The sequence below is a fragment of the Grus americana genome, chromosome 26, assembly GCF_028858705.1.
Source record: "Grus americana isolate bGruAme1 chromosome 26, bGruAme1.mat, whole genome shotgun sequence".
NCBI lineage: Eukaryota > Metazoa > Chordata > Aves > Gruiformes > Gruidae > Grus > Grus americana.
The window spans coordinates 5,203,614-5,225,176 of record NC_072877.1 but is presented as its reverse complement, the minus strand read 5'-3'; the positions used below and the strand labels follow the sequence as shown (position 1 = coordinate 5,225,176).

Sequence of the window (21,563 nt, the reverse complement as noted above, 5' to 3'; positions counted from 1 at the left end):
CTCAGTGGCCTGAACACACTGATACACACATGCCCCTTCCAGAGCCTGCTTTGGTTGAGACATCAGGCTGCATTTCAATTCCTTGCACGGCAGTAACACAGGGAAAAAAAGAGCCACTTCTTTTCAAAGGGAGCATGCAAAGGCATTGCCCCTTTTTTCCTAATGGAGAAACTGAGGCAGGAGGCAGGGATGTGAGCTCTCTCAGCCCTGCAGTGGTCCTTGGGGTGATGCTACCAGGTTGGAGCAATTTGGGGATGGAGGGAGTGGGGAAGTGTTTGCTGGGGTGGGAAAGGGTTTGCTGGGGTGGGAAAGGATTTACTGGGGTGGGTTGACATGGCTGCTAATGTTATCCCCTGCTTTGGGGTTTGCACTTTGCCATGTTTATAGCAATGCCCAGAAAAAGCCTGGCGAGGGGTGGGGGGATTGGAAATGCCATCACCAGCAAGCCTTCCCAAGCCCCGGCAGGCTGCTTGCGCATTCCTCCTCTTGCATTTTTAGGCAATGCTGCCATCGAGCGGTCCACGAGCATCCAGATGCAGGAAGAGCGCTCAGCCACTGGCCTGGACCCCTCTGTGATCACCCAGGCAGCCCCTGCTCCCAGAGCTGCTGGCAACATGGAGCCCCTGGTTGAAATCCTCGGGTTAAAAAGCTTCTGTCTCGCTTCAACAACTGACCTGCTGTTGGGGACTAAAGATTTTCAGTCCCTCAGGCTTCCCTAAGCGCTTGCTCTGGTGTAAGAGCCGAGCATTCTCCCACCACGATGCTCAGTGTGCAATTCAAACCCAAATTTCTCCCAGTTCCTCCAGCTCAGTGCTCCTCTTCCGCCAATTTGGGAGGCTGCGTCCCGAGAACGTGATTTAGGAGCATCCTTTAGCAAACCAGAGGGACGCACTCTGCTTTCCAAGGCTATTTTCCCCCTCATTGGTACATCCCAAGGGAAAACCAGCTCTGCTGGCAGGCAGCAACACAGTTGTTATTTTTTTGCCACGCTTGGCAATAACACAACACTGGAGGAGTAAGTTAAAATCACCCCTGTCTGGTGGATATTATAAACTTGGACTGTGGGAAGGTGCGAATCTCTGCAGTTTAATTAAATTCCAACAGCTTATTTATGGGAGAAATGATTCTTTTCATGGAGAAGGTTTTGCCAGCCCAACAGGAGCTGTGTTTGCTTTATGAGCGAAGGGGCACTAAAATGAAACACCCTGTTCGCAGTGGTAGGAAGCCGGTTGCACCGGAGCAGGAAGACCTTTTCCTTCTTAGAGAAGTCAAACATTTGCTTTGTTCATCGGGGGTGCAAAGCACTTGCTGACCACAATGTAAAGCCATTTGGAGAAATCCCACGGCTGTTATATTGGAAAGCTTTATAATTCATAATATATAAAATATATAAGCTTTATAATTATCAGCATGTTTTAAACTCCCGGTGACTTCAGAGCATGTTTGGCCCAGATGCCCATCAACCCCCCAAAAGAAAGATTTTGAGGGCGAAGAGGTCGGAGAGAGGATGAGGAAGCATGAGGATGAGGAGGCAAGAAAATGAGGTGCAAGGGGCTATGGGAAAACCTGGGGGTTCCTGCGCGCTGGGAAGGGCAGCTCTGCGCCACGGGGAGCGGCACGGGGGGCTGCAGCTCCCGGTGCCGGCGGAGCCCCCGCGGGGTGGGCGGAGGGGACTGGGGGGGCCGAGGGAGGGCTCTCGGTGCCGGCTCTGCCCATCGCTCGCTGGCACCGCCCGCGTCGCTTATAAAAGGTCGTGCCTCGCCCGCCGCAGCCGGCTCCGCGGCACCGGCTGCACCCCGAATCCCTCTCCGGTCCGGAGCCGGGAGGGACCCGCACCCCGAGCCGGCTGCATCCCGAGCCGGGAGGGACCCGCACCCCGAGCTAGCTGCACCCCGAGCCGGGAGGAACCCGCATTCCGCTCCGCTCCCGAGCCGGTAAGGAGCTGCATCCCGCTCCGCTCCTGAACCGGGAGGGACCCGCATCCCGACACGGTCCTGAACCCGGAGGGACCTGTATCCCGAACCGGGAGGGACCCGCATCCCGAACCGGGAGGGACCCGCATCGCCCTCGGTCCTGAACCAGGAAGGGCCCGCATCCCGCTCCGAACCCGATCCGGGAGGGACCTGCATCCCGAACCGGCTGCACCCAAACCGGGAGGGACCGACATCCTGCTCTGGTCCCAAACTGGGAAGGACCCGCATCCCTCTCTGGTCCTGAACAGGGAAGGATCTGCATCCCGAACTGACTGCACCCTGCATTGGGAGGAATCTGCACCCCAATGCAGCTGCAAGCAAATTCAGAGGGACCCGTGCCCTGAACTAGCTGTGCACCCCAGTCCAGCTGTGCCTGAACTGGGAGGGACCTGTGCCCCAAACTAGTGGTGTGCCTTGACATGGCTGGGCACCCTGCTCCAGCTGCCCCCAGAGACAGGAGGGACTTGCACCTCAAACCAGCCATGCACCCCAAACCGACTGTACCCTGAACCAACCATGCACCCCAAAATGGCTGCACCCTGAACCAGGAGGGACCTGCACCCCAAACTAGCTCTGTGCCCCAAACTTCTTGTACCCTGATCCTACTGCGCCCTAACCAGGAGGGACCCGAACCCCAAAGCGTCCGTGTGCCTGCTCTGTCTCCATTGTGGTGCGATGGATAACGCTCTGCCGCTGGAAGCGGAGCTGGAGCACCAGTGGCTACTCAACACCTCCCTGAATGAGTCCCTTCCGAACCAGTTTGTGCAGCCCCCGTGGCAGGTGGCCCTGTGGGCTGTCGCCTATGCCCTCATCGTGGTGGTGTCGGTGGTGGGGAACGTGGTGGTGATGTGGATCATCCTGGCTCACAAGAGGATGCGCACCGTCACCAACTACTTCTTGGTGAACCTGGCTTTTGCCGAAGCCTCCATGTCTGCCTTCAACACGGTGGTGAACTTCACTTACGCCATCCACAACGAGTGGTACTACGGGCTGCTCTACTGCAAGTTTCACAACTTCTTCCCCATCGCTGCTGTCTTCGCCAGCATCTACTCCATGACAGCCATTGCCCTGGACAGGTGAGCTCTGAGCGTCAAACTCCACACCCTCCCTGGCACCCAGGTCTGCCTCCACCTGGGTGCTGTGCTCAGCTCTGTCTGATCTCTGGTCATGGGAGGACATTGCAATTAAAAATAAAGCTTGTTTTGGTAAAAGAAGGCTAGAAATAATCCCTCTCCCTGCACTGGTTGCAGGTGGCTTTGGGAATCCTTTGTCAGGTCTGTGAAAGGAGCTCGAGAAAAGGCTTTGTAACCCTCGTGCATGTTGGTAGTGTGTCTTGGGTGTGCATTTGTAGCATCGCTGTGCTCTCCCTTCCCAGCTCCTCTGCAGAGCCATCTATTCCTTTTCCAACCTCCTCATTTAAAAGTGAACTTGATATTTAGCACAAAATTGCATCACCTCATGACATAAAATACATGCCTGTGTCAGACGTGCCTCTGCTGCGCTGCAGGAGCTGTTTTGTGTTGCTTGATCCTGGCTGGGAACCATCTAAGGACCCTCGGAGAGAGGCTTGGGTTCGGGCAAGGCATCTTGGCTTGGTGAGCAAGTCGTCACGTTGCGTGCTGGCATGTCCCCCCAGGCAAACCCACCTTGATCTTATTAATGGGCATTAAAGGGGAGAGGTAGGTGCCAGCGATTTCTCTGTAGCCAGCACAGCTTAGTTGGTGGGGGTTTTTTCACTGCCTGGTTTCTGCCGGTGCTACCCGATGGCCGGGGACTGCCGGCAGAGTGAGATCCCACTTGTGTTTTGCCACGATCAAAAGTTCAGCAGGGTGTGATGGCAGGAGGGAAGCTGTCTTTTTCACTGCAGAGTGATGAGCCAGGGGTCGAGGGACACAAAATAGCCGTGCAGCAAGCACCTCCAGCATGCAGCTCCCCTCTCTTCTCTTCCCCTCCAAAAAATATTTTATTTGATGGCATTTTCACACCAGCACTGGAGAGAAATTGAGGCTCTCAAACAGCTTGCAATTCCCTCTTGAGTACCGGCGTTTCAAGCACAACAGATTTTTCCAATGCAACATATTTCCCAAAGACAGCTCAGCTCTGCAATGCCTCTTTTTGGCCCTTCTTCCCAGGGAGTAAAAGACATTTTGGCTGGGGATACATGCGAAGGGGGGGAAGAGATTTGCACTGCTGTATGCCAGCACATTTTGAGCTGATGTCTAAGTGCTGCACAAACTGGCACGGAGAAATTACAGTGCTACCACAACTCACACGCTGACAGCTTGGGAAACAGAGCTTGAAATGGATGATGCTCTCCAAGTCGTTAAAAACAGGCTCGGGTTTTGTTTTGCTCTGGAGTGGTTACAAGACCCACTCCCCAAAATAAATCGGACATAGCTAAGCTCTCATACTGGAGACTTGAGGAGAATTAAGACAATAACAGATAAAAAGAGGAATACTACCAGCGTGGCTCTGTTCCTACCCAGTGGCGTTGCTGGCTCTGTTTCAGGAGCATCTGCATTTCAAGGATATTGGGGATCAGCTGGCAAAGCCCCTTTCAGGTTAGGATGAATTAGAGATATTTTTTTAAATAGTTTGGTTTTTAGCCCTCGGTCCACACCACGGAATAACCAGAAAAGCAAAACTGCTGGGGAAGCTGGAAGAGCATGTGTAAAATGGGGAGCAAAGGCAGGTCTGTGAGCCTGAGGTTGAATTTTGGTGGTGGTGGTGGTGGGAATTGGCATTTCCAGCTTGCTTCTTGCATCTGCAAACCTTTAACAGAGGCTTGGTTTTCCCATGGCTGGGCTGCAAAACCCGTGCGTCTTGGCTTCCCACCAAGAAGGACCCAAAAGAAGGTGCAGCCTTGGTGTGCAAACACCTCCTGCACAGAGCTACCTGCTGCTTTTCTTGGCCCCAAATTTCCATCGAGGTGAGAAAATTGAAAGGTGAAGGCAATAAAGCCCATCCTCTGCCCCTCCAGGCAAGCAGCGTGCCACAGCATCTCTGAGCGCTGGAAAATCGCTTGTTTTCCTGTGTCTGAGACCTGACTATAGTAACTTAAATGCATGAAATGCAGGAACCGGTTCCAGGAACCTAAAAGGGAAGAATTTGTCCTGGCAAGCAGCAAAAAACTGTGCGGGAATAAGCAAAGCAAGTACCTGAATTCACAGCAGCGGAGCCAGGTAAGCTCAGCAAAATGGGTTCTATTCACAGCCAGGATGTATCTGAAATAAAACCTGACTGCAATTCTGATTTTCATCAAAAACTAGGAAAGGAAAGCAGAATTGAATGTGTCTCATGTTCCCAAAGTGCATTAAGCCATCTATCAGAGCTGTTGGATACAGAGTCTGAAGGATTGGAGGAGTGTCGGTCTGCAGGTTGCTCCCCTAAATCATCTCCGCTTTTGCTTTCTGCAAGCAATTTCCAGAACGGAGGATATTAAACCACCTTGGAAAGACTTGGCACAGCTGTAACAGAGTCATTGAGAGAGCAAGTGGAGAAGTGGGTTTGATTCTCCCAATGGCTTTTTTGCAAGACCTGCTATGGGTTTGTGCAAGAAAAAAAAGTTTTTGCTTGAAGCTAGACCATCCGCTCTTTCACCAGGACCTATTTCAGCCTGGGCACAACTGCTCTGAAAAAAATAAAAAGTTAATCCTATAGCGAGTATTATTCTGAACCCTGCAACAATAGCAGGAAATTCAGGAGTCAAGGCTGGCAGCTGGTAAAGTCTGCTCAGTAAAAGCCATGATGCTGCTTCTCAGCATCCTGCAGAAGTGGAGGCTAAACAGCTCACTTTGGCACTACAAAATTTGCCATGTCTTTAATTTTCAGGCATATCAGTGCCAGAGCACATTGCATATCCTTTTCTAGCTTCAAACTCTCCTTGTGAATTAATTCACTTGAAAGAGAAAGACAGAAAATCCTGGGTTTTTTCCAATCTGCCAGGAAAAGTGAGAGTCCAGCAGTACCCATGGTGAGTCCCAGCCACCCTTAGAGGAAAAAAAAAATCCTCTGGACATCCCTAAGAGGCTGTTGCAATATCTATGGCACATGGGATAGAGCAGTGTTAGATAAACTATTGACATTTTCTCTCTCCTTCACACGTGGATTCATTTCTGAGCATCACCGCTCGCCCACACTGTTAGCAAACTTTGGATGGAAGAATGAGTTTCTGTGATAACGGACAACCGGGAATGCAGCTGAAGGTGAAGATTCCAGATTACTTGCAGAATCAGAAAAAAAAATAATCTCTAATCTCAAAACTTTGTGAGCTAAGTCGAAAACACTGCAACCTGAACAAATCCTGATGAGAAGGGTGAGTGCCCTGCCGTGAACTCAGGGTGAAGACCGACTGTGCAGCTCGGGCTATTTAATACAAAGTGATTTCCCTCTTTCTGCAAAGCGTCCTCCTCTCTAGAGAAGCTATAAAAATGACATATGGTGGTACTAATCTCCTGCAACTCCTAGACCAACTTTCTGCTTTTGCTCATTAAAAGAGCCCCTTCTCTGACCTCCACCAGCACCAATGCTGCCAAGACCAGCACGCAGGGCTGGCCAATCCAATTGGGATCTTCTTTATATTTCCTTTTTTATTTCCAAATGAGTTATCAAATTATATTAGGCATCTTAAGATCCATCAATTTGTCAGCAGGAGCTGCAGAAGAAACATCAAATCTGCGAACCTTCATTCACCACTGCGGCTCCTAAAATTGCTAGTCTGCAGCCGAGACCTGGTAATATCTCCCCAACACCATATTATCTGCAGCAGAAAAACTGGCTTGGAAAATTATTTACTGCTTGCAAGCCTGAAATCCCAGGTTGGACAAACCAGCTGAATATCAGGAACATATTCACCAGCTCAGTGACCCCATGCCTTCCCCAAGAGGTGATTACTGCAGAAAGAAATCCCCCGGAGAGGACAAATTACATCAGCGCGCAGATTAATTAGTCATTTACACCCTAATATAGCACCAGGGTTTGGTTTTTTTTTTAATCTTGATTTAATGGACTTCTGGGGTTTACAGAGCAGGACTTTGATCTGTGCCCAGCGCTGTGTAATCTTGCTCTGCTGGGGTGTAATTTGGAAGATGGAAAAGCAAGGGGGAAGCAAAAGGAGCCCAGGGTTTAGGGCCGGCATCCCCTGCACCAGCCACCCTGCGGCATTGCCTATGCACCAGCTAGCAATAACCAAAGTAGCTTTTTTGCATTCCTGAAAAATCAAGCATCACTGAACACAGCAAAAACCCTACAAAGCTGCTGGATACCCAGCACGGAGCTGGCTTGAAGCAGTGATTTCCCAGCTGGGGTTAGAAAGCAGAGGGATGGGGAGGGACAAGGGAACATCTTAGTAAGGGGTCACTCATAAAGGCTGGTTTATGCCTATGCTCCCAGGAGTAGGCTCTGATCTGATGGGTGTTAACTGGAATTAATTGCCCCCAATAGCCACTAGATATGAATTCAACCTGTCAAAAAATAAATTACATCTTTTTTCGCCCCTCTCCTTTGAAAAGAAGAGGGGACTTGAAATTCCCGTGGCAATAAATACAGAACTAAGATGAATTAGTGACAGTTTGTTGGCTGGGGGATGCAGGAGACTCAGGTTTTAGGGGTCATCATGGTGCTCATCTGCAAGCTGGGTGCTGCCACAAAGCCACCACAGGAGTTTGAAGGCCTCTGGTGAGACATTTGGGTTATCCTTTATTTATTCCTTAATTAATTCTCACTTCCTCAGTGGCCCAGTGGTTTCTCTGCTGGTGAGAAACCTGCTTGATGAAGACGCTTTGCCGAGCGTTGAGCATCACTCAGGTGTCAGGACGCACGCTGTCCATCCCTCGGTTTGGACGGACACTGGTTTATGTCGAAGCAATAAATAGGAGGAATCAGCTGCTTGCAGCGCCTTCACCCCCAGCACTGTGTTTCAAGCACGCAGGGCTCAGCGAACCTCCTCGGCTGTCATCCAGATATGAGGTATTTGGGGCCAGCGCGATGAGGCCAAGCTTCGCTGTGCAAACCTGTTCGAGGGACAGTATTTTTGCATCCACACTGTTGCAATGCAATCCTCGCAGAAAGAAAAAGGCAGGCTTTTCTCTATGGAGAAGCTTTTAATTTCTTGAGTAGGAAAGACTCAGAGCCGTGCTGGAGGTTTTTCACCCACCTCATCCAGGGCATCTGCTCTGATTTGATTGCAAACTCCCCTGGGACTGATTTCAGGGTAGGAAATCGTTGCGCAGTAAAATGCACCGCACAAACTCTGTGTCCTCTTGATTACTCATCTCTTATCTGTCGTATCCTTATTACTTAATGAAGCAGATAAGGAAACTCTGGGATGAAAGATGCCTCATAAATTTTTGCTATTATATTAATCTCATCTCCATGAGGGTGGAAACAATCGTTATGTTAGTTATCCAAGCAGACTCCAGATTTCCAGATGCAATTAATAGATGGCTACACTGCCTCGAATGCAACATCTATTTAATAACTGATACGCTTGGAGCTACCCTGGTACAACGTCGTACTCAAACGCTATTGTATAGTCATGGTAATGCCCCCCAAAAGCACAATAAAATATTTAAACAACAGTAAACAGCATTACCAATGTCATCAAAGAGCGTCTGGTGTAAAGTTGTGTGCTTTAGTGCCAAGCCCATTAAATGTGGTGGATTTAAAACATGAAACGTGGTGGGAAAGGTAGAAGGAAAATGCAGCTGCATGGGCACTGGGTCTCTCCTGCAAGGAGCTGGGCAACCCTGATCTTGCAAAACTTAACGATAGTTTGTACTCGAACACTGTGCTTCCATCCGAAAGGAAAGAAACGGCAGGTCACTTTATTTTGAGGAAAAGGTATCATTAAGTCTTCCAACCCAACATCTTCTGCAGGCAAATCACCCCATTCCCGGTGCTAACCCCACGCACTGCCTGCACGAGGAACAAAACCTTCCCCTAACACAGGAAATCTGCCCTTAAATCCTCAACCAAGAGCCAATTCCTTAGGAAAAAATAGGACTTTCAGACCCCACAGCAGTTTGTCAACTGTCACAGCGGCGAAGGCAGGATGCTTACATAGGGACATGCTCCTCATCCTCACCTCCCGCGAACGACCATCCCCAGCAAACCGCAACACCCCATTTTTTATGGATGGTAAAACCGCCCTCTTGGACGGCAGAGAAAAAAAAATAACTCTCTCTAATAGGATACAGCATCTTAGGGAGATGGGCAGAGTGGGGCCACAGAGGCACTTTGCGAAGAGAAACATGAGCTAATAAGCTCATTAGCCTTGCTTTCAAGAGCCTGCTTCTCACCGGCGCGGCCAGGACCTGCGTGGCCAAGCCAAGGAGGGCAGTAGCTTCCCGACACTTAAGCTCTGATCGATTCCTTTTGTGCCCAGTGCTGCAAAAACATGCACAGAGCCAGCCACCCTCCAGCACCTTACAGACACCCTGGGCATTGCAGATGCATCCCGTGCCCATGCTCTGCATTTCCATTTGAATGCAAACTTGTTCGTATTAATAAAAAATAGATTAGCAAGCTTTTTTTTTTTTTTTTTTTTGCTGAAAGGCAAAGTCACGATTGACTGGTCTTTTTTTTTGTTGTTTAGCAAGCATTCGCTTGCTCGGAAGGAAGGATAGGAAGGATTTATTTTAGGTTAGCTGAAACCCCACTGTAGAAATGCACCACAGGAAAGGGTTTGGCTCAAAACTGAGCAGAATTGCAAGAAAGCAAACTGTTTTTTTGAGACCTGTATTCTGGATACAAAAAAAGATCCAGTGGTAGCCAAAAAAACCCCTCAAAACACCAAAAATTCAGAGACAGAAATATACACAAACCTATTGGGTAGAGAAACGTGGAAATTCCAACCAATCTGCAAGGAAATGAGAGTTATTTGAGCACAGCAGACCCAGTGCTGCAAGAAGGCAAAAACGCGGCTTTGCTGCCTGTACTGATGCTTTTCCACCCCAATAGAAGCAAGACGGCAGCTGTCACCCAAGCTAAGGCAGCCACAAAATCACATTCTCTGCCTTCTGCCTCTCCCCTGTTTGATTTTGTATCAAATGTTCTTGTCAAGGAGAGGAGGGGGGAAAAAAAAGAAAAAAAAAAAAGGAAGCAGTTATTAAAATGTTAGGACAATTTTCTGCTTAGTGATACAATTATCATATAATTATACGATATTTTAATATGAAATAATGGTCTAATTATTTTCAGGATGTTTGTACATTTCCATCCATCTCCAGCATTTTTATGGTCTGTAATAGCAGCTCCTCCAAGCAGCCTAGACCCTTTTTAGTATTTTTTTTTCCTGCTCCGTCAGAGCCCCTGTGTGGGACAACTGTTGTTATTCCCATTTTTCATCCTGATGGGCAGCTGAACCCAGAACACCCCCAAGGGAATATTTCAGAGGTTGCTCAGGACCGATGGATTGGGAATTGCTGCTGAAAAATAAGATTTAGGGCCAGTTTTCTGCTAGTTTGCTCCATCCTCCCTCCCTGACCCCGTCCTTGCAATGCCAGCATGGTTGGATGAATTTTGCCGTCTCCTTTCCACCATGAGACAGAGTTCCAGACAAGTTGATGGCAGTTGGAAAGGTCTCTGGGTGATGCCACTGGGGTTTAGTTCATCGCTACGGTGGCTATTTGGATGTTTTATCAACCACGAGGGCTTCTGCAGCTGCAATGGGCTTTAAACCGATGAGAAAAGTCCGCTGACATGCACTGGCAGAAACAAGGTGGGAGATGTAAAAGCATTTTTGGCTGGTTGCAATCAAGCGCTGGCTTTGCTTTCTGGAGGTCTCAGCCTCAGATGTTTCTTCAAGCAAGTATTTCAACAGAAATGGCCCAGCCTTTGTGGAAATCCCTCGTTTTCCACTGTTTGCATGCTTGAGTTCAAACAGGTCAAGCACCAGCAGCAAACTCGGGCATGTTGACTTCTTGCTGCTTGGGAGTGTAAGCTCAGAGTAACCCACTCTGAACCCCACAATAAAGCTCCCTCAAACCTCATCCAGCTCAGCAAACCCGCTAACGAGGGGCTCAGCCAATGCCAGGTATTTGAAGGATGAGGAAGAGGACGGAGACAAGTCCCTGTGGGGTCCCTGGAAGCCAATTGCAAGTACGATAAGGAAGAAATGAGAAACACAGATGCAGAAAACAGGAGACCTTGATGCATCACCAGCGGCTGTGCCAGAGCAGCGCCAACACCCATTGCCTTGGCTCTTTCTAACCAGCTTTGATTTCAAGCACCAAACATTTTTTCAAAGGATAATTATCAGGTGGATCAGGTGGATTTTCAGCTGCACAAAGCCAATAAGGTTTGGCACCCTGAGGCAGAGGAAGAGTTGGGGCAGTACCTCCTGCGTATTTATATATTAATCCCTATGTCTTTGCTCTGCAAGGGGCCACCTGAAAAATGAAACACAGGGAGTATTTGCCATCTAGGAAAAAAATAGAAGAAAAAACTGTCCATCCTCTGCAAGGACAAGGGATGAAGGGAGAAACAGAGGAGGCTGCAAACACCTCGGGTGATAACATGCAGAGTGATGCAATGTTTCTCCTCTTCCCTAAGTTTGACATGGAGCAGGGGGGAAATAAAATAAAAAATTTGTGATGTTCTCAATCCTTACAGCACTGCTGGCTGCTGCCTGCTTTGCAAAAACAGATTTGCAGAGGGATAAATTCAATCCACCTCATCACCATTGGAGTTTTCCTCACCTATGATGACTGATGTTCCGGGGAAGGAGCCCGGGAGCTGGGCAGATATAGGTGGCATCTCATATCACCCATCCTATGCCAGTCCAGCACTCTTATTTTTGGTTCTCCTCCTGTAACACTTGGCACTGCGATCTCCCACAGAAATCTGATTTTGCGCGGGTGCAAAACTACTGGGTGCTGCCAAAGCGGCTGCTGCCAGACAGCAGCATCACGGCTAGCTTTGTACAAATTGGTCTTTGCAGAAACAGCCGGTTGCATTAGCGAAGCTGGTTTTCAGCTAAAAGTCAGTGAGTGTCTCAAACGGGATTCAAATCTCAAGGGTAAAATACTGCAATTAGAGTATTGGCCAGGGAATCCTCCATAAAGGGACTACTCGATGCTGTTTGCATTGTGTGGAGTGAGGGGCTGCCAGGATGCATTAAGGGGGTGTCAAAAGTACAGCCCTATGCAAGGGAGACTTAAAACAGCCCCCAAAACTGCAACATCGGAGCTTTCCAGCCTTGATTTTTCTTTTTCCCACCTTGCAGGTACATGGCTATCATCCACCCGCTGCAACCTCGGCTCTCGGCCACCGCCACCAAGGTGGTCATTGGTGTTATCTGGCTCCTGGCTTTCCTGCTGGCTTTCCCCCAGGGTTACTACTCGGTGATGGAGAAGCTGCCAGGGCGGCTGGTGTGTCTGGTGGAGTGGCCAGAGCACAGCACTAAAGCGTACGGAAAAATGTGAGTTGAACTTTTCTGGTAGTGGGGACAAGTCACCGTGCAGAAAAAATGCAAAAAAAGTATAAAAAAGGAAGTGAGGAAGGATGAGAATGGCTCAAAGCTCCTTGGGATGGGGAAATCCTCCTCCTACCCTAGCGAGGGCCAATGCTATGGAGCTGACGGTAGCAAAATCTCCATCAGTATCATCTTGGGGCATATTAAGGTTAATAAGGTGAGTTTAGTGCTGCTCGTGGTCCAAACATTGCCCTGTGCCATGCCATGCTCCCAGCCCTTTTTGGATGCTCATGTAAAACTGCAATATTTTGGCTGTGGGGATGGGGTCTGCATTGCCTCCAGGGGCTTATTCATATGTGCAGGTACGGCTCTGTTTTTTTCAGCACCTTTCCTGCAACCCGTATCTCTAAAGGCTTCCTGGGGTGAGAGTTATTCCTGCCAGAGGTAAATAGAGTTTTACCGGGGGTATTTTGGACAGGCAATAACAGGGAAAAAAATGGTTTGGGATTTACTGAGTCCAAATACCCCAAAATTCACTCGACTGCTTAAAAAACAAGTGACAAAAGGAGGCTCCGCAGCATCAGCTCAGGCTGGGCGGACTCCGCAGGAACCTCTCTCCTTCCTGTTAAGGTGCTAGCTAATTAAATCTGGCATTTCCAAAGGGTCTGGGCAACCCCACTGGTCTGCCAGTGCAGTGGTCCTCCACGGTTTGCTCTTTGAAGTCTGCGAGTCATGTGGCGAGTTAAATGTCATGAGCTAAGGAAAAAAGAAAGGGACGGGGAAGGCATTTGTGATCTGCAGTCCCGTGGAGCAATGAATTAGGGCTGTGAGATTGTGCTGGAACCAAAGTAGAGGACACATGCACGGAGAGATGTTTAAAGCCAACCTGAGCTTGGCGAAGGTCTCTCTGCAAGACAAATGATATGAGTTTGCCAGTCAGCAGCAAGCGGCAGGTTGCAGAGGGCTGGATCGTATCATTTATTATCTTACTTATTTGCATTGCTGGCTGGCCCAGCTGATCTCCAGAGATGTTTTCCAACCTTAATTATTTTGGCCCACTGTAATTAATACAGCCAGCGTGAGGAAATACCGCTGCCTTAGACAACTGATGCGGATGGGATGGGGCTGAGCCCCCTGGGACTGAAGCAGCAACCAGTGCGAGCTCAGGACCTGACTTCGACAGATCATTTGCCATTCAGCTGTACGCCAGGGCCATTGCTTTTTCAAACAGCTAATTCAAGAGAAAAATGCCACCATTAACCTATGAATGATTTGTCGCTGGAAGCTAGGCGCCGCTTCAAAGCCTGAGCATCCCATGCTCTTCGGCGAGCCAGGGGCTCTGCAGACAGATGAGGGCAGTCGGGAAAGCAGATGCTAAGCAGAAGCTTTTAAATAGCCAAACTCCAAATATTTGGTAGGGATTGAAAATAACTTGCAGGTCAGCAATGTCTCTCCAAACTACGCAAACCCACTTGCACAGCGCAGAGCTTGAGATGTTATTTTACTGCCCCAAAATAACTTTGCAGGGACAGGTGCTTGAGCCACTGGCAAACACCCTCCCCTGCTTGCACAGCCTTGGTGCAGTTATTTAAGGAAGGCGCCGGCAGCAGCCGGCTTGTTTGCAATGCCGTGATGAAAAATAATATTATTTTTTCAGTTCATAGTGAAAGTAGAGAACTTCTCCCAACACTAGCAAGTTCTCTTGGCAAATGGAACCCAGAAAGCACAACCCTGGCACGCAGAGGGTATCAGAGACCAGGATGTGCACGTGAGGTTTTTTTCACTGGGAAACATGCCTGTTCTCAGCCTGCTCACGTGGGGGGAAGCAGACGGAGACCTTGGTGTAGGTGAGATGCTGCATCTGCAACAGGAGCCAGCGATTCACCTTGATTGAATTCAGCGGCTGCTCGCCGCTACTAACCACCGATTCCCTCTCCTGCTTTTGGTTTCGAAATAGATGTCTGATCCATTCCAATTTCATTAGCTGCCATTTCGGTTTGCTAAGGGAAGGGGAAAAGCCGCTCTACTTGCCAGCTTCTCTGGGAGATAACAGCCCATAGCAACCATCTAGGCTGGGCAAGGGAAAAGGAGATGGCAGCCCCCTCCTCCAACATCACTGTCCCATAACTCCTACAGGCTCCTCCATTCTATACAAGATCCTAAATCCCCACACCAAAGACCTTTAAATTGCAAACCCCAGGCTTCTACAAGTGCTCTGATCCTGCATTTCTTGTAGATAGAATAACATACAGATGATTTCACCTTGAGACCAGTTTTCAGCGCCCAGGGTCCAAAAAACAATGTCCAAGGGCTCTTTGGAAATCCCTGATCTTACCATGCCCAGGCAGCTCTGAAAATAAGAGTCTGTCTTGCTTACGTTAGGTAACAGCTCCTCTGGGGCATTTCTGCATTGCTCTCAGCTGTTTGCAGCTGGTTTAAGACCCTGCATTACACGAGAACCACAACAAAATCTTCATCGCGGAGCCACAGAGACGCCTCTTTAATTAGCAAAATAGAAAACAGCCCTACAAAATCCAGCTTAAATGCAATTAGCGCTAGGCGAAGAGGAGGCCAAATGAGATTGCAGGTACAAACCAAGGAGGAGATGGCGTGGCAGCACGGGTTTGGGGCCAACCCCATCCCCTGTGGGAGTTGCACCAGGCACAAGCCTGACCCACTCATTACACTTTGGAGATACTATTCAGTCAAAGCTCCCGGGAGGACAAGAGAGTGCAAGAGTGGAGAGCGTGGCTACAGGGCCTGAACATGCAGCACCTTGCATTCAAGGTGGGCATGCACCCTGAAAATGCATGCAAAGACCCTAAAGCTGTCGGAAGAAAATCACCCCCAGATCTGGTGGCACACGTGATGCTTTGCAAGCTGGCACTGTGCAAGCCAGCCACATTTCTGTACTGCTATTGCTTGTCTTTCTGCAGAGGAGAGAGGTTTTTGCAAGCTCTGATAGTAGGAAGGAACCTGGCAAGGTCAAACCATCCATTCCCATCCTGTTTGTTAAAAACAGCATTATTTTTTTCCCCTTTTAAACCAGCTACTATTAAACACAAATCCTTTACTGAACCTGCTGCAATCCCAGTGGCTATTGCAACCTGCCACAGCTCCACTGACTTCACAACCAATCTCAAACATGTCCTAACAGTTTAATCCAGACTGTCTCATTTGATTTTGGGCTTATTTACACCTATTATAAGCTGACACCAAGATCCTGCCCTTTCCATCAGCCTGGAGAACTGACTTGGCCGCTGAATTCACAGAAAAGTTCTAATAAACCTCCATGACACGGGTTTAGGCTGTGTTTTTGGGGACTGGGATTATGCCTTGTGCCACCTGAGCCCAGCTAAACTGATGGTGGACCAGGATTCAGACCTAGTGTTTGCCCCGCAGGAAAAGCCTTTATTTCTTCAGCTTAATATTCCCATCCTTTATATGTCAAAAAAATCACATTTGTTCCTGCAGGACTGCCAGATAAAAGGTGTGATAAGGGCAAGCATTCATCTTTAGGATAATTTGGTGAAAGCAGAGCCATTTCAGCTAAGACATCCTTGCCTTATGAAGGTAACACAAGTTCTTCACTGGCCTCTATATCCCATCCCAGGAGGGTGCTAGGATGCCAAAGGCTGGCAGCTGTGGCTTGGAAAAGATTGTGGTGACATCAGGTAATCCTTCCTGGCCCGAGCTCTGCAGGCAATGTATCTGCAGGAACTGTGCCAAATTTTCTTTGCCCCTGTGAAGCACTTTGCCTTCAAGCTCTGTTTGGAAGAAAAAGACTGAATAGGTAGAGGACATGCGCAATGACCATCATTTTTTTTCTAGGTATCACTTCTGCATGACCATCCTGATCTACTTCTTGCCACTTCTGGTGATAGGATGTGCCTATACTGTAGTTGGCATCACCCTCTGGGTGAGCGAGATACCCGGTGACAACTCCGACCGCTACCATGAGCAGGTCTCAGCAAAGCGGAAGGTAAGGAGCTTCAAGCACGGTAGGAGCCATCACTCATGCCCAATCCCAACTAACCACAGCCAAAAATACTTCATTAGGGGTGGAAACACGTCAGGACTTGGCGTGTGGCTGTTGCCAACGGAGCAGAGAGTATCCTCCATGAACGCACATGGTTTAACCAAGATGTCAACCACGTGTTCCTGGTTGGAAAGGTCTCCAAGGCAAAAAGAGGTGGCCCCTTTTGGAGGGTGACACCCCATCTGTGGGGTGTCCAACAGATGACTTTGCTTTCCTGCCTTCTCTTCTCCTCGCAGGTAGTGAAGATGATGATCATCGTGGTATGCACATTCGCGCTGTGCTGGCTGCCCTACCACATCTACTTCACCCTGCAGTATTTCAACCCCGAGTGGTATCTGCAGAAGTTCATCCAGCAAGTTTACCTGGCTATCATGTGGCTGGCCATGAGCTCCACCATGTACAACCCCATCATCTACTGCTGCCTCAATGACAGGTGGGTTTCAAGTGACTTTCAGCAGCATCCTGGTGCAACAGGGAGGGGAGGAGGGGGAGATACAGAGGGGTCTGATGGAGGATAGTGTGGATGGAGAGGTTTTCCAGGATGGTTTTGTCCCATCCTCTGCCAGGGGCTGCTTCCAGCAGATGCAGGGACAATACAATACTCACCTAAGTAAGTCTTTCCTAAAGCCTCTGTGGGATTTGAGGGCAGGTATCAAAACAGTCCCAATCCCTAATTGGGATTTTTTCCTCCCCTTAGTGAAAAGTAGCATTTTTTTGTTGTTTCACAGTGCTCAGCTCTGCCTTCCCACTCCTAGCAAGCTCCTTTTGCCATCTCCACGTCCCTCACCCCTGCCTTTCCTCATCTCTTCCTCCTCCCAGGTTCCGCGTGGGGTTCAAACATGCATTTCGGTGGTGCCCATTGGTCAGTGCCGGTGAGTATGAGGGCCTGGAAATGAAGTCAGCCCGGTACCTGCAGACACAGAGCAGCATGTATAAGGTCAGCCGGATAGAGACCACTGTGTCCTCAGCAGTTGGCATGGCCGAAGAGGAGCTGGAGGAGAGCAGCAAGGCCAAGCGTCTCTCCGTAGACATGACCTCCAACGGCTCCTCCCGCAGTGACTCCAAAACAGTCTCCGAAAGCTTCAGCTTCTACTCCAACACACTCACCTAAGTGGCTCCCCGGCTCTGCCAGCCGCTCACAAGAATGCCACCATGCCCCCTGCCTCACTGGGATGCTCAATCCACCCTGCGTCATCACCCCGGTTTGTGATGTGCCGGCTTTTTTCTGTGCTGTTTTACTGTCTCTTGCTGTGCTGCTCGCTATCCTTGCGCGAGCCCAAGAGCAAAAGCTTTGTATTAGTTTCATGCGCTCCACCATGGCTTGTGCCCAAACGCAAGGGAGGTTTGGCTGGCCTCCGCATTGCTCGCTGCCTGTCCAACCTACCACATACTGTGCAGGTGGATAGGATGCAAAAATGGGACAGAGCTGGGTTTTTTCTCCTAAACCATAAGTGCAACGTTCGCAGGCGCTTCCCTGTTCTCTGCAAAGCAGCAGGGATCTTCCAGTGCATCCTGCCCCACAGGAAAATGAACCAGTCTTGCACTTTCCTCCTCCCACCTTTAATTTCATTCTCCCTGTCACTCTCAGTTGAATATCCAGAAGGATATTCAATTAAAAAACCCAGTTAAAAAAAAAAAAAGCTATTTTCAATTTTGGGAGCCTGTACATCCCCAGGACACCACCGGCACCAACTCAGATCCAGACATTTCTGCACGGTCCCAACTCATCTCTGGCACCCGCATCCCTCTGCACGACGGTCTTTTGTTGCCACTCCACAACACAGCTCATCCAAACACGGCTCTTGAAAAAGGATTTCTGAACTAAGCCAGACTTTGGTTGCTGTTAATAAACCATATGTGCCAAAAGCAATCACTGTGATTTCCTAAAAGGCCCAAGCTGATGTCTCTTGGATAGATTTTGGAGGCATGTGGAGGTCTGGAGAAGAAGAGACTGACTGTACCAAAATGTTTTTCATACCCTGGAAATATCTACAGCTGCACAGAAAGGGGCATGGTAGGATTCCATCAGAAAAGCAAAGTTTTGCCAACATACAAGGTTTGAAGGGAGACAGGGATTTTGCAGACATTTTTTACTCAGAGGAGGGTTGAAATTATTTACTTCCACTTTCTGGATTTTGTTTTAATTAGGGAAACTTTTTCCTTTTCATCCCCCCATCTTTTGCATAAAACATTAAGTTTATGATGTGTACATGGATATATCTATTTTAATCCTGTTATGATGGATAATTTTCACTGGGGCTGTTCATATTAAGGACTCCTTTGGTCAGCAAATGTATGAACATACACTCAAAGGGGGAAAAAAGTAAATAAAATGAGAAGTGGGGAAACTTGGCTTGTCGGAAACAAACCCACAAGTTGGGGGCAATTTTGGGGCAGTTGTATCGACTGCTCCTTGCTGCTGGTCCAATCTCTCACTTTTGGTGTAGAAATCAGACTCCTAAAATGGATTCACTGCAAGATAGAGAAACGCTGGAGATGCATGACAGATTTTCACAGGGCAAGGAAACCGCTCATTTATTTTAAAGCATCTGAACATCAGACCCCACTGGGCACTCAGCAATTTCTGCAAGTAAAGCAGAGATGATTTTTGGAGCTTTTCAACTCTTCAGCCTCCAAACTGGCTGTTGGAAAATCCAGTCATTAATAAATCTCCAGCCACGATGGTTCTTGGAGATAAAAATATAAATATTTAAGCAGTGACTCCAGCAGAAATTAAATGAACGGGCAAATAGATGGATCCAAGAGCAACAAAATGGCTGCAAAACTGGATTGACAATAATGATTATCTTCATTTTTACCCAAAATCCTGCCAAGTGCCATCAGTGATGAGCAGCTCTTCCAGCCACTTCTACCTTCTTCCCGACTGCTGTGACTATGTGACATTAAACTACCATGTGCTTCACGCACATGCTGGAATACAATTTTTTTTTTCCCTGCTTAAACTTCTATTTTTCACCATTCTTGTCGCCTTAAGACATACTCCCTTGCCGCTGCTTCCCATGACCCTGCAGCATGGAGAAGGGGCCATGGTATGAGCCTGCCTGGGGATTTGGTTTTGCAAAAAACCACCAGCCCCCAGGCAGCAGCAACTGAAGGGATGGGCGATGCCAAGGGTTTTAACAGGAAACTTTTCCCACCAACTCCACAGGAGCTGTGCTGCCAATACACGAGAAGGTGCTACAAATCAGAGCCAAATTCTGATTTACTCCCAGCTGCCAACCCAAATTGAAAATTAAAATGAAACCAAATATCTTAAAATGGTCTAGAGAGTCGAATAAGGGAAGCAGAGATCTGCTCCATACACTCCACACAAAAGAGCTTGCATCAGGTTGCCAGCCTACAAAAGTCAGCATTTAAAAAAAAAACCAACCACTAGATGTGTGTGTGTGTATATATATATGTATATATATTTAAAAAACCCTGTTGCCCTTTTGTCCTCTATGTTTTATGCCCCAAGGATCATGAGATGTGCAGAGAAAGGACAACTGTCTTCTCACAAGCAATGCTCAGCATGAAACGTGGGATAACCCCAAGGGTGTGCATGGAGACTTCAGTTCAAGCTGACAGTTTACAGCCTGAAATGCTTCTTGTGCATCTTGTAGAAAACTATCTCTTGAAACAAAGTGGGGAAAAACTCCCACCTGTTATAAACAGTGCCAATGGCTGCAGCAGAGCAGGCCTGGGATGCCCAAGCTGATGGGAACGTGTCAAGGAATCACTCAACAGATGGAGACCGATGCAGGAAAATCAGTGTTCTGTGGAAATGGGTACAACACACCCAAACCTGGGTTTTCCTTTCTGCCCTCCAAGTGCCAAGTTATTTTATCAGTGGAGGCAGGAACAGGGACAAGGTTCCTTTCATATTTAGGATCTAGGCTGACCCATGAGTGGGATGTTTGAGTCAGGTCCGTGTCCACGCACGTGCATGCATCAGGCAACATTAGCTAGTTTCACCAACCTTGGGATGCTCTGTGTGTGCAAAAACCACAGAGAAGTGGTCTTTTGAAGATTGAAAAGCCCAAAACAAGACACCCCTGCCCAGGCTTGGGAGTGGGACACCTAACCATACGGTGAGTCCAGTCTCTGCACTATTTCCAGCTCTCCTTTCAAACAGGTCAGCTGTAATACAGAGGCTTTTTCTGGTTTATTAAGCCTGTTTCCCTGGTTTGCTTGCAGATCTCTGATTAGAAATTCAATTGCAAAGCGAGACAGTTTCTTTGTCTCTTTCCTGGCTCTCTGAAATGCAAAATAATAGCATCTGGAGAGAATCACTCAGCAGGTCTGTGCACATCCCATTGCCATCTCCTCCTTGGAGGCATACAGATAACTCCCACTATCATTAAGGGGAGCTGCCTAAGCCCAATTACAATGCACTCCAAGCCAAAACCATTGCAGAAGGAGCTCTGAAACCCAAATCCCAGCCTGAAGCCATCTCCTTACCCCTAGGGAATTGATATAAGCTCAGGTTTGCTTCCTGGCAATCGGAAATTACTCTTCCCACCCAGCTCCCAGCAGGAACATGGAGCAGCAAATCCCCATATCCATACATACCTCGAGGTCTGCTCAATTGCTCCGAAACACAACTTTAACACCTTGTTTCATGTGTAACTTTATCTCCCACCAGCTCAAAACAAAATAACAGCAAAAGCCAAGCAAGAGCCTGCTTGCCAGAAAAATTAGGCAGCTTTGCAAATGTGGAAGTCAAAGCAAAGCACCCAGTACCAATCTCCATTGTTTGTAGTGCTTGTAACGGAATTGCCGGTAGACGCACAAAAGGCTGCCCAGATAATAATTATCTTTATTATTTTTATTTTGCTGTCCCTCAATGGATGCAGTCACTGCTTAGCCCAGCTGAGCACACCGCATCTGCCAAGGGGTAGCGACTTGGGATGAAGGCAGAATATCCACTATTTGCTACGTATTTCTGCAGGGCTGACAGGGTTTGTTTTTTTTTAAGCTTGCTGTGTCCTAGCCAGAGCCCTCCTGTGAGATCACACAACCAAAGTGCCCAGCCCAAGAGCTCCTAGCTTTTGCTTACCATTAAAATAATAATAACATTTAAAAAAACCCAAAAACCAAACAACACCTTTCGGGCTTCAGGAGTCTGTTAATAATC

The 21,563-nt window shown here is 48.3% G+C and overlaps 1 protein-coding gene across 1 annotated transcript; it reads left to right on the top strand.

Moving 5' to 3' along the window:
• Nucleotides 1–1,784: 1,784 nt before the first annotated feature.
• TACR1 (tachykinin receptor 1) lies at nucleotides 1,785–19,679 on the top strand. The gene is made up of 5 exons (XM_054804448.1): nucleotides 1,785–3,049; nucleotides 12,199–12,393; nucleotides 16,219–16,369; nucleotides 16,663–16,859; nucleotides 17,246–19,679. Exons 1-5 carry the CDS (start codon nucleotides 2,649–2,651, stop codon nucleotides 17,535–17,537), a joined length of 1,236 nt encoding a protein of 411 aa, XP_054660423.1. The 5' UTR covers nucleotides 1,785–2,648; the 3' UTR covers nucleotides 17,538–19,679.
• Nucleotides 19,680–21,563: the final 1,884 nt, after the last annotated feature.

Excerpts from the sequence above, each read along its gene's own strand:
- TACR1 (XM_054804448.1), top strand. The coding sequence starts at position 2,649 with ATGGATAACGCTCTGCCGCTGGAAGCGGAGCTGGAGCACCAGTGGCTA. Across the intron at positions 3,050-12,198 it reads ACAGCCATTGCCCTGGACAG|GTACATGGCTATCATCCACC; the intron begins GTGAGCTCTGAG and ends CCCACCTTGCAG. Across the intron at positions 16,860-17,245 it reads TACTGCTGCCTCAATGACAG|GTTCCGCGTGGGGTTCAAAC; the intron begins GTGGGTTTCAAG and ends TCCTCCTCCCAG.